Source organism: Pyrus communis, chromosome 17 (genome assembly GCF_963583255.1).
Source record: "Pyrus communis chromosome 17, drPyrComm1.1, whole genome shotgun sequence".
Classification (NCBI taxonomy): domain Eukaryota; kingdom Viridiplantae; phylum Streptophyta; class Magnoliopsida; order Rosales; family Rosaceae; genus Pyrus; species Pyrus communis.
The window spans coordinates 12,149,162-12,163,033 of NC_084819.1; the positions used below are offsets into that span (position 1 = coordinate 12,149,162).

Below are 13,872 nucleotides of genomic sequence, written 5' to 3' on the forward strand. Positions count from 1 at the left end.
AGCATTGTTGCAAGTTTCAATGAAATGGGCGACATGTTGCTTTGGGTTGCCTTTTCCGTCGAACTGCATGAATTTTGGGGGCTGATAACCCATTGGCATCTTCAAAGCATCAATCTTCTTGGAGTAAGGCTTTGAGTACAGTACTGAGTCATGTGAACTTCCTTCGTACTGTGTCTTGATAGTGCTTGCAATCATCTCCTATAGTTGCTGGATAGAGGGAGATCCCATGAACGCCGTTGCTTAGTCTAGCTTCAGCTTCTCTTCGACTTTCTCTGCTGGGCTGGAGGCTCTTCTTCTTCGTCGACTTCTTTCTTTAATGGACCAACATTTGGGTCGACTTTCACGTCGAGCCGCGCATCTAGTTGGTTGATGAGTGCGGCGATCTGTAAATCCTTCTCTTCCACAGTCCGTGTAAGCTTTGCAATCGCTTCGCTCATTTGAGCAAGTTGTTCTTCAACAGAGGTGACGCCGATGGTCATGACTTGTGCAACCAATAGACACGACTTTCCTTCAGACATCCATAGTGCTGATGAAGAACCCCATTGGCCATTTTGGGGTGTCATCTTGTGCGCCTCAATAGCATGCTTTGGTGCCCCCAGCATGGTCAGGTTGATGACCGACTCGCGCCTTTGGTGCTGCTCTTGCTTGCTTAGCGGTATCAACTTTGCAGCAGCATGTTGAGGAGTGGTTGCGGCACCAATGGATGCTTTATTCGTGGCGGAAGTGCTCATGCTTCTTCCCTTGGTGGTTGCAAGAATGGCTTGTCCCTTGCTTGATGCCATTGATTTTGGAGGTGTGCTTTGGTTTTCTTGAACGGAGAAAGAGATGAGAGGTAGAGATTGTCCCACTGGGCGTGCCAAATTTGTAAACACGAAAAATTCCTGAAACAAGAAACAAGAATACCGTGTACAAAATATATTTTTTATATTTTGATTTTTAGGGTTACAATCTCTTTGTAATTTGATCCTCTGATTCTATCTTCGTAGGGTGTAGGTTTGTGGATGAGCTATTGATCCAAAGGGCCGTCGGGGCTTGATCTAGGGATGAACAGTTGATGAACGGATCTTCAAGGGCTTTTGGGCTTGATCTTGAAGAATGGGTGTATGGATTTCTTCAAGGGCTTTTGGGCTTGATCTTGAAGGTTGATGGATGAGCGGATCTTCAAGGGCTTTTGAGCTTAACTTGAAGAACGATTGGATGTGTGGATTTGTTGAGGTTGTTGGTCCAAAGGGCCGTTGGGGCTTGATCTTAGGATGAACGGATGATGAATGATGAACACTTCTCTTCAAGGGCCGTCGGGGCTTGATCTTGAAGAATGAACAGATGATGAACGATGAACACTTCTCTTCAAGGGCCGTCGGGGCTTGATCTTGAAGAATGAACAGATGATGAACGATGAACACTTCTCTTCAAGGGCCGTCGGGGCTTGATCTTGAAGGATGGGTGTATAGGTTTGCTGAGATTGTTGATCCAAAGGGCCGTTGGGGCTTGATCTTAGGATGAACGGATGATGAATGATGAACACTTTCTTCAAGGGGCCGTCGGGGCTTGATCTTGAGTCGGTGGAAATTCTTCAAGGGCCGTTGGGGCTTGATCTTGAAGAATGATTTGACGAAGAACGAAGAGTGTTTTCTTGATCCTTCGGGATTTGCTTGAGAGCTTTAGAGTTTCAAGGCTTCAAGGTTTGGTGTGATGTAAATTCCCTTATTTCTTTTCTCCTTCAAAATGAATGTCTTGGCTTCCTATTTATAAAATTCCAAAACTTGATTTTTTTTTATTTAAATAATCTGAGGAAATAAATCATTTCTGCCAGGTATTGACACGTGTCCTATTTGATGACTTTTCCAATTTATTTCGATTTTTCGTTGAGTCACACGCTACATGTAAAATTTATGTGACGCGTGAGCGTTGAAATTTTAATTATTGGTCAACATTCATTTCACCGAAATTTTGATGTCTACAGTCCTCTTGGTTACTTTCAATGCTACCTAGTGGTAACCACAAGCTGGTAGTCCAATGGTAAAAAATAGATTATGAGACTTCCTTAAAACTAAAAACTGAAGATCTCAAGTTCAAAACCAACTGCTGGTGTGGAAGCCAGACTTGTGGCCAGGGAGAGGCTGAAATGCCTCTGTGAGTCTTCTCGACCCCCAGAAGGAGTCGATAACTGTGGCTTGCCACCAAATCGTCTCCTTTTTAAAAAATAAAATAAAATAAAATGTTACCCTAGTGGTGAAAAAGCTCGCAATGAGCTTCGTTAGGAATTAAAGTTCAAATCTAAACTTCGGTCAGTCCCCCTAAAACAAAATTGTGTCTCACATGGATTCGTCTTTTTTAAAACCAAATCAAGAAACCAAAAACATTTATTGTCAGATATTAGGGTTCATAACTAATAGGCACATATAGACAGGAAATGTTTTAAGCTTTGAACAAGAAATCGAGGACCAATAGCTCCAGGTCCAACACCAAAACTAATAGCCACACAAGGGTTCAAAACTAACAGCTCCAGGTCCAATTTCAGTTAAACCCTAGTATCTGGATTTAGTTTGAAAAGAAGAATTTTAGCCGGCCTGCGTGAGACTAACGTGCGTTTATTTGACGGGAGACTAACAAAAGTTTAAATTTCAATTGCCAACGTAGCTCACCACAAGGACTTGGTTAACAAATTTTTCATCATAAAAGTGACATTAAAAGTGTCAAGTCACCACAAAGATTACCAAAAAACTCGTAAACTTGTACTTTGTTGAAGTGTGTAAAGAAAAGCATGAATTATTATATCGTTCCTTGTTGGAGGAAAGAAGATAAACGATAGATTTTTTATTTTTTTATTTTTTTCCTAAAAGAATATCAGTTTGTGTATGCGTATAGAGGGGCTGGTTTTTAAATACAAAAACTCTTCTAAAAATTCAAAATCTAACTTTGAAGATTCAACAAAACAAGTATCCATGAACAAAGAAAACAAGTCGATACAACGTGTTCCTGCAAACCCTGCAAACCCTAGGTAATGTTGTTAAAAGGATCGTCAACAAGAGCGCTCTAGCGCGTTATAGATTCTTATCATAGCCATCAATATAATTTTTAGTGGAACCTGTAGTTAGTTAAGCTATAGTAATCTTGCTTTCTTGGTGATGAACCAAATAAATAAATATTGACAAGAGAAAGAAACAAACTGAGAAAATCAATTGAAATCTGGGAGACGAGTAATTCAATCAAGAAATATTTGCTTCCTCTCCCTTCCCGCCTTCTCGTCCACACGTCCTCTCTTGATATAGAAACTAGAACCTCTACTTAAAATATCAATCACTCCGGCCTCTCCTTTTCTTCACCAACTCTCCATATATACCCGTCCTCATTTTCTGAACCGGCATTGATGCTTTCTTAGGACATCTCTCCTAACACAACTAACTCTGGTTAGTCCCTGGTCCCTTCAATGGAAAGTTTCAACTTTCAACTACATCAGCAACTTAACACCAGCAAACACCCTTGTTTGATTAGGTGCTTATGATGCAATAACAAAGCATGCGCACACGCATCTTAACCTTGATTCTAAACTATATACAGGAACACTAGGCAGTTCCGGTGAACAGACGCCTTTTACCGTGATCAGAAGGGCCTAAACAAAGTAGACACAGAACCGAAGAGCATAAGAACATATTCCAGAGAAAAGGGACACAACACAGGCTGGTCAAGGACTATGAATAAAGACCCATGGATCTCCAAAGAAGTTTTAAGCTCCACAATGATCAACCATCACCAGTTTTAATTTGTATTCTTCTTTAAGTTTGTTGCTGCTAAATTAGTTTTCAGATTGATTTAGTTTTCTACGGGATCAACATAATTGTTAATTTCCCAATTTGCTAGAACAGACAGTAAGATTGACCATTTCTAGTAGTTTCGGACTATGCTAAGTATTCAAAGTTTTAATTTAAGTACTCTAATTATAAAGTTTCCTAGTTTGTATCAAGGTCACATAGAAATTCCAACAGTTTCAAGCTTCTATACGCATGGAACCTTTGAACCAGATCACTATCGTGCAGAAACCATAACCAAAATCATATTATGAATGAAATTATTAGGATATGCAACGAAAAACTTAGCTCAGCACATCTTGCGGAGACCATTATAAACATTATGTTTGAAACATCTATTAACAACCCTATTAAGAATGAAGTGAATCACTACAGGTAAAGTGGTACAGATCGAATTGAATAACATAAGAAATCAAATCGAAACAGACACTAGCAGCAGAATCAATACAATACATTGTGATCCGAAATCAATATCAGCATTATATAACGAAATCATTATCAGCAATTTTTTAACTGAAAATCCTATCAAATAAATTCTACAAGGCACGGTATCTTAAAGCATCAAACTTCTTATAACAGGTAAAAGAGCAATAATACAGTTGAAAGGAAAACAGAAGAGGCAACAGAAGTAGCAGCAGACCTGAACCATCATCAACTCTATCAATAAATCCGATAAGCGGGATGCAAAATATTGAGTGGGTAGCATCAGCAGTAGCACAGTCAAATACAGATGGGTAGCAAAAATTGAACACTACCCAATTTTAAAGCTCGAACTCCTCGTCCCTAAGAGCCACCTCTGCCGCCTCTTCTTCCTCCTCATCGAGAATAAAGTACTCATTCCTCTCCACCGGCCTGAACATATAGAACATCACCATGTAAAACGCAAGGCTCACAGTCTCCTCAGCCGCATTGCTCACCCACTGGTACTTATACGCCGCAATGGTCTTGAGCGCAAAAACAACGATTCGCGTGAAGTACAAGTACCCAATAACGACAACGTAAAATTGCCTGAAAAGGGTCAGCTTTGCCAAGTTCCTGGCGGCTTTTCCGTCGGTTTTCGAGGTTTCTCTCAGAGACCTGATGGACCAAACAATGGGGAAGATGATAGCGCAGCAGCAAATGATATCAACCAACAAGAAGATCTGGTTCCAGGTGACCCAGTCCTTGATAAATGGTCCCGTCTCGCCGATCACAATCGACGCTACGTTGGCCAAGACCTGCAGAGGGATCACAATCATCAACACCTTCTTCTCCTTCTCCTGCAAAAAAGGCTTCAAGAACGACCACCCGGTCCCGATCAAAACGATCACGGTAAACAACAAAATGACACGGAGGAACTGGAAGATGTAGAACAACACATCCCAGCCGTGCGCGGTGCCGGTGACCTTCACGTAGTGCTTGTCCTCCGCCGCGCTAATCAGATTCAACGCCTTCATCAAAAGTAATCCGCCCATCAGAAGATGGATCCGGTGCACGGATCTCTTGTTGGTGTAGCAGAGGTAGACCCAGAAGCCCACAAACACCAAATACGCGAGAAAAAAGACCGAAAACAGTGACGGCAGGTTGGTCAACCCGGCCGAAAGGTAGTCGTGGGAACCATCCGGGTCAAGATTGTAGACCTCTGTCCGTACGATCATGGATACGGTGGTCTCCGGCACGCAATTGGCGAAGAAGAGGCTGTATTCGTTGGGGGCGGACACCGGGTAGGAGTGGCTGAAGGAAGCTTGCGGCGGCGGCGAGAGCTCCTTGAAATTGAAGAGGTGGGTGATGTAGCGGGAGTCCAAGACGCAGAGCTGAGGGTTCTGCTGGATCTCGACGAGGACCTGGAGGAGGGACTCCTCGGAGAGGAGGAAGAAGCCGAAGCGGGAGGGATCGTTATCGGGGTGCTTGGAGGTGACGGACACGTGCGAGACCTGGATGCTCACGTGACCGGTGTGGGTGAACCCGAACTTCTCGAAGAGAATCATGGGGCGGTTGTCGGAGGAGATCGTGAGGGTCCTAATCTCCGCGGAGGACGGGGAAACCAGGGCCGCCACCAGGACGGCGATGACGAGAGGGACGAGGGGTAGATTCCTCATTTTGCTCTCGGCGAAGGTCAGGGTTTGGCCTCTGGTGGGGAATTGGGGGAGATCGGGGCAAAGCTTGGGATTTTGGGGACGAAGGGTTTGAAGATGGAATGGCGTGGATTTTAAGATTTCTATCGGTTTGACCGTAATGCCCCTTTTTATGGGCCGAAATGAAGTCCAGTTGGCCGGCAGGCCCATTTCTTGTTCTTGTGTATCGGAGGAATATAGGAAACTATCGTTTTGGTTCTTGTATTTATAGCCTCGTGTCAAATTAGATCAAATTTTCCGTATACTAAAAAAACAGCGTTATATCAGTTTTACGGTCCAATGCTATTTTTTTTACTTAAAAATGAGAGGTCTTAAATTCGAATCTCGTGGACGGCGAATTCGATATCAAATTAGGTTGTCCATTATGTGTCTTAGCCAAACTATCATCCTCTTAGTGTAATAAAAGTATATCAATGTACTCAAAAAAAAAAAAAAAAATTAACAATGCCTTGTCATATTATAATTCAACTCAATTTATAATAAGTGTACTTATTTTTTTAATGGTGGTCAGAGAGAAGCTGAAATGCCTCTATGAGTCTTTCTGACTCCCAGAATGATGAACTGCAGTGATGAAATCTAGGGGTGGGTTCAAAAAACCGAAAAACGAACCGAAACTGAAAAAACCAAACCGAACCGAATTAATTAAATTAATGTTTTTTTATTTAATTATCTGTTTTGGGTATTATTTTGTAAACCCAATTTGTAAGTCCAAATGTGTTGTGAGTTGTTAAGATACAAAGCTTCCAACAGGCGGAAATAGATGTATGGGACATTGACGATATAGTATGCATCCGTCTTCTCTGGATAGTTTAAGTCATCAATTGTAGAGATAACAATCAAAAGTTGCATCAACAGATCATACAAAGTGTCAATCTCTCGGGTCCTTACAAAAAGAATTAAAAAGAAAAACAAATGGCAAACAAATAGAGGCTCATGCTATAGCAAGAGATACCTTTTATCTGGTTAAATGCCAAGAGCCTTAAACCAGTCATATCCAAAACCTTCACACACGTTCCAATATATTGTCCATAATTCTTCGTTGCGGAAGGCTACAACAAAAGAGGGGGAAGGGGGGGGGGGTGGGAAATTAGGCTCCTAAAAGAATTCCATGTTAGAAAGATAAAACTAAACATTCTCAAGTACTAACCAATACAACACATTTTTTGTACCAAGGTTCTAAAAGACGTTAGGCGCTAGTCGGGCGGCGAGCTGGGGTCTAGCACCTAGGCGACTAGGCGGGGTCTAGGCGGGGGACTAGGTAGATTTAACTAAATCCATTATATTTCATGTAAATAAGTGTATGTTTATACTCAATATATATATAATTTCATCATAAACTACAAAATAGAATGACACATATATTATGAAGTATTGGAACATAATGAAAACGTGGGGAACAAGCATATAATGTGTGCTCATTTAAGTATTCGACAAGTCTCTAACAATTTATTAAAAAAAAAATGCAAAGTGAAAGTTATCTATTTTCTGTCTAAGTGAGTCGATGCCTAGGCGGGTCTAGGCGGGCGCCTTAGTAGGTCTATGGGCCCTTTCTTAATTTTCAAACGCCTAAGCATTAATTGGGGCGGTAACCAACTGCCTAGGGCCTAGGTGGCACTAGGCGGGGATTTTTAGAACAGTGCTCTATACTCATTCATTTGGATGTTAGACTGGACATAGTAATTTACCTACAATGACAACGAATCAAACAAGTAAGCATCATCACCACAAGAATAATAATATCGCATAATAGCATACAAACATGCACCAAACTACAATTTAACAGAAACATGGGTACATAAAGCTCCTTATTTTAGAAAATTTACATATCTGCATGTTAATACATGACCAATGCTATAATATCTTGAAACTCCATGGTATACATAATGACTCATTTTCTTAGCATTGGAAGTCTCAGTAACACCAAAATATAGAACATTATGCACATAAATTCTACTGCCTTCTCTCATATCAGATTTTTTTTTTTTCATTTTTTGAAAAAATAAAAAATAAAAAACAGAAACCAAACAAAAAAAACTGAAAAAAAATTGAACCGAACTGATATTTCGGTTCGGTTTTGGTTTTGGCAAAAAACCAAACCCTGCCCTAATGAAATCACCAGCTGATCCTCATTTTTTTTCTTTCTTTTTTTAATACAAGCACAATATAACAACTATGTTGCTCATACATATTATAGCACATAAAATATACATTGCGTAGCAAGTGTTTTAAATAAACACAACCTATTTGAGTCATATTAGGTCATAACCTTTCAATTTTCAACCAATTTGAGTTACAAAATTTTTAAAATAGGTCAAAATTAAGCATTCAATCCCAGTGGACATCAAAATTGTCAAGTGTTAGGCACATGAATGCATTTTTTGGGCTATCCATTTTATGTGCGGTCTCTCTGTGATCTTTATTATTGATTGACACATGTTCATAAACTTATTCGTATGTCTACAAACTTATTTATTTATTTAAGGGGATTAAGTTTATGGGCACATATCAATTATTGGTAGAAGCTATACACAAATGAATGCACGAAATTTTTACTCGCCAAGGCATCCACCAAGGTGATGAAGATGAGAGTAACAAGGAGCAATTTCATCATTTTGCTCTCGCCTCTCGATGAGGGTCGAGATAGATGGTTTGGGTTTTAGGGACAAATGAAGGGGGATGGGGATGGTGTGGATTTATTATTGGGAGCATTTTGGTCAGTTATATTCATTTACACTTATAGTGAGAGACCTCAAGTTCAACTACATTGATGACGAGTTCAATATTGTTGTAGACCTATTTAACTGAAGAATTATAGGGAGGGAGAGAGGTGCAATGGCAAGGAGATAGAGAGAGTTTGGTGTAATAAGAGGTGTGTGTTAACTTACTCTATTATGCCTTTATTTATATTAGTAAGAAGGTAAGTTTCTTACCCTTTAGGTATTACAACTAAATTAGGACACTATCTAAAAGATATTGTAGAATTCTAGTAAGATTTACAAAACCACATTCCTAACCTAACTAGGACTGCAGTAGATATTTAATTATTACAGTTTTACAATTATTTTCCACTCCATCGGGCTGAAATGAGGCCTAATGGTTTAGAGCACTTCCACCCCTTTCTAGTCTCTTAAGGGATAGTTGATTTAATCCCCCCTCCCCAACCAAAAAGAAAACAACTCCAACCCGTTTCAATCGACTGGGCTCTGGGGTAGCCCAATTGCTCACCTAGTGAGTAATCGAATGGCCCAACCCCCAAGGGTAGTGATGCAAGGCTGACGTTACAGTGATGTCAGCCACTATTAAAAATTAAAAATTAAATATAATAAAAAAATAAATTAAAAATATAAAAAATTATAATTCTTTTCTATAAATATATAATCGTGTTCTTTCACCTTACACCACGTTTTAATATTTTCAAATACTTTTAACAAATCTTTCATTATTATCCAAAATTAAAAATAAAAATATTTTTATTATTTTATTAAAAAAAAATAATAATATTTTAATATGAAAGTCTTGCACTATTCAGTTCAGGGTGGCGATGCACTTGAATAATTACTATTCAGTGAAAGTAGTTACTATTTATTGAAGGATTATATTACCTATTGCCCAGGGAGCTTTTTAAAGGTGGAAGTGCTCTTATGGGTTTAGCCTTAGTTTGATACTGAGGTGATTTTGAAAAAAGTGGCTATTAAAAAAAGCTGCGAGTTTTTTTATGTTTGGTAAACATTCAACTTCAGCTTTTTTTCATAGTTTTGGGTGAAAAAAAAAAACCAAAAACACAAAGCTGCAAAACCCAGCTTTGAAAAACCAATTTTTTTTCACATCTGTTTTACATAAAAGTTTATCAAACACTATAATACTGTTTTTTTTTTTTTTCAAAAGCACTTTTACAAAAAAGTTTACCAAATACTCTACTGCTTTATTTCACAGCTGCTTATTCTCATAGCACAGCAGAAACAATTTTTTTTCAAAACATAACAATACCAAACTAGTCCTTAATGGGCCGTCAAACCTATTTATGGTCTTGTCTAGTGGACTTGTGGAGAAATATTGACATGCGCATGTGCAACACGTGGACGCATATTCGGATGTCCCAACTCCAAGTCATACCTCATAAATCATTACGACGGACTGACCCTGTCCGGTCCAGCGTTCCCAATCGGCAGTTTTTTCATGTCTCGGAAATGCCCTTGTTCCACCATGAAACACCCACATTGCCATCGTAGACTTGCAATTTCATATTTTACTAAATTATTTTTCTTTTTCCAACAAAAAAAAATATTGGCAACATGATTATTACTAATAGCATTTTCTTAATGAATGATGGATGTGATTATCGTAATTAATCGAATCTGGCCCCATCCCTTCAATGCAATTAAGATGGATGTTGACATGGTATTTAAACTATAAACTTGACTAGTGTTGTGTGAATTAATAGATAGAATGTTTCACATTTTTTTTGAGCTACATTATTGTTGACTCATTATAAAACTTAGCATACCACTCCTCCTTAATGTAGATAATATTGTTTATTAAAAAAAAAAAGATGAATAATTGTCACATACTTTTTTTTTGAGTCAACTGTCACATACTATTGACTATTGACCATTGAGCTAAAAATTTATAAATGACAGACTTAGGCCATCTGTAAAGAAGATGTCAAATTTTAAACATAAATATAAATTTGAAGGCTTCTGTGGCACTTTAATTTTTTTTTTTTTTTTAAATTGTGTTCTACACCTAATATACTAAATTTAAACTATTATTTATTGCATTATTATTATTTTTATAATTGTAATAAGTATTATTAGAACAAATAATAATAATAATAATAATAATAATAATAATAATGGTAAAAAGCATTTACTAATCACTAAAAACATATTTGAAGTTGCTATCAAATTTGTCACCGACCACATTTGATGTCAATCCACGTCATACCATGTAAGAATTAACATTTCAGTCGGAAAACGTTAAAGTTATCTCTTTTTTTTTTTTTATTGTTATTATTGATGTAAACCTTTTGACATTTTCTTTGGAGATGCTGTTAAGTGGTTTAATTGATAGATTAGAAGGGTAATATTATATAGGCCATGGATGCGAGGATTGGTAGGTACATTTTTACCTATGCTTTATTTATTTTTTTCTTTTTCTACGTTCTTGCTAGTTTTTCTCATCAAACATTTTGGTGCTTTGATAAAATTCCATTTATGGGGTTACTTTATTAAGATCATTTCTCTAAAAAAAATCAACCAATTTGAAAATCGTATAGCATTGCCATTATATTGTCGTGATTGTTTGAGTGTTTAGCTAAAAAAACAAACAAATTTGAAAATGTTGTGATATTAATTACATGTGTTGATGTGTAAATTATTAGTAGATTGTATTTACAATACTTGAAGATCTTATTCCTTTGTGATTGTATTATTTGCAAGGGAAGGAATACTCATCAGTTTACTATAAATAAAGGCACAAATGATGGAAAATAAGCATCACATAAATTCCTCATCTCTCTCCTTCAGATGTCGCACCCTCTTTCTCATAGGCCACAACATGTTATCAAGCACGCTCCTGACGTTGTGTTAAGAAACTGAAGGTTATATGCTATAAACTCGTTCACAAGATACATCATCGCAATCTAAATTCTTCTAAAATACTGTCTAAATGTCGATATTTTTTCAGCCTAATTGCTTCAAGCATTCATGTAAGATCCCAAATCGGCCAGGGGTGAGGATCCTGCAAGCCTTATATGTATATTTTTATCTTTACTTAGCATGAGGTCTTTTGAGAGCTCATTGGCTTCGGAGTTCATCGGAACTCCAAAGTTAAGCGAGTTTGCGTGAGAGCAATCCTAAGATGGGTGACCCACTGGGAAGTTCTCGTATGAGTTCCCAGAAACAAAACCGTGAGGGCGTGGTCGGGGCCCAAAGCGGACAATATCGTGCTACGATGAAGTCGAGCCCGATATGTGGTGGGGGCCAGGGCCGGGATGTGACAATTCACCATTGAACATGCACTATAATTTCGTTTTAGAATTATATATTCTACTTAAATTATGGTTAGTAATTATATTATATTATGTTACTACTGTTTAATTGTAGTGAACTGAATCCAGTGTGAATAAGCAAAGAAAAAAAGAAGAAAAAATGGGATTTTTTTTAACTCTAAAATGATTAGTTGCAATGTCATACAATTGTTAAAAATATGTTAAGTTAGCCTTTAAATGGTGACATGACAAATATAAAGCCCACATTTTCTATGGCGTGGCAAATAAAAAAAATTAATTATTGAAGAAAAATAATTTAAAAAGGAAAAAGATGCGCCTACCTTCTTCTCTAGGGACCTTTAGAACCGGAACCGGATCCTTTCCGGGGCCGGAACCGGATCCCTTCCGGGGCCGGAACCGGATCCCTTCCGGGGCCAAAAAATCTAAACCTAAGGATAAAAAATCTGAGCCTAAGGATAAAAAATCTGAGCCTAAGGATCAAATGATCTGGGCCATTGAAATTTGATCCAATTGCTTCAAACAGAGGGCCCCTCTAAAAGTTATAATAATTGTAGCCATTGGATCAAATTTCAATGCCCCAAATCATTTGATCTCTGGGCTCAATTCCTTTGGATCCGGAGGGATCCAGTTCCTTTAGAACCTGTAGTGCTTCACCAATGCCACCTCCACTCACTATCTTTGACCATGACGTCACCTCCACCTCCACCTCCACCTACGATGTCAAGGCTGACTCCGACCACGTCCTCTCCAACGTCACCTCCACTAGTGACCTCGCCAACCAACGCCAAGGTCAGTAAGCCTAACCTTGCCCAATGTCTCAAGTCCACGCTTTATCGCCTTGACACCATTGTCAAGTGCATCAACTGAATCGATGATGTCAAGTAGTTCCTCGAAGCCCAAGACTACAAGTCTGCCACTAATTACGTCTAGCGCTTCCTTATATCAACTCTAAATACATGAAGTCCAGCATCGACCAGATGAAGCATTCTAATGTGTTGAGATTCATCACCACGGTGTTCTTGCCTTTCGAACCAGTTATCAAAACTAGTCGTTGATGTTGCCATTTGGCCTCTCATTTGGAAAGATGAGAATTTATGACCAAAACCGGTTGGGAGAGTTGTTGGAAAACCAGACAACAACAAAGGGTGGAAGAGATGGTGCTTTGGACGGGGAAGATGAGTTTTTGGTTTATTTATTTTTTACTTAGGTTTATTTTTTAATTTAATTTAATTTTCATTTATTTGAAATAATCAAATATTTAAAATATAATTTATTTTTATCTACATGGCGCAATTGATTGCCACGTTAGCAAAAATATCGGCCTGCATTTGTCAGGTCATCATTTAGCTGTTAACTTAACAGATTTTCTAACTATTGTATGACATTGTACCTAAATCATAACTCTGTGTTTGAATTTAAAATGGTTTAAAATGACGATTGAGGTTGTTATTGCATTCAAACTTCAAAAGAGGCAAAATATAATTTATCAAGTAACACCTCAATGCAAACACGTTGTTATTGCTTTCAAACTTAAAAAGAGGCAAAATATAATTTATCAAGTAACACCTCAACCCAAACACAATAAGACATAAATTGAATAAAAAATTGAGGTTTAGAGGGCACGATAGACAATCTAATAAGAAACGTATTAAAATTTTGTTAACTTGGAGACAAAGACTTATATGACTCTAAGAAGGGATTTTTTTAGTGCATCGAAAATATGGAACGGTATATCAAGTTTGATAATACAATTGATTGAAAATTTGAAAAAGAAGTTTCAACTAATTGTACTATGAATTTTTATATACCCCTAATTCCGACACAATGAAATATTTCTCTACCTTGAGGGAGTGGTTTGACCGAGATTAAATATTCTGCACTCAAAATGAGTTAAGCTTCTTTGTGACCTGAATTATTGATTAACACATATTTAAAAATT

General features: G+C 38.0%; 1 protein-coding gene across 1 annotated transcript; it reads right to left on the minus strand.

Annotated features, from left to right (window-relative positions):
- Positions 1-4,263: 4,263 nt before the first annotated feature.
- On the minus strand, positions 4,264-5,985 carry LOC137722622 (protein CANDIDATE G-PROTEIN COUPLED RECEPTOR 7-like). Its single transcript, XM_068461665.1, has one exon. The coding sequence runs from the start codon at positions 5,885-5,887 to the stop codon at positions 4,571-4,573; it is 1,317 nt and encodes a 438-aa protein (XP_068317766.1). The 5' UTR covers positions 5,888-5,985; the 3' UTR covers positions 4,264-4,570.
- Positions 5,986-13,872: the final 7,887 nt, after the last annotated feature.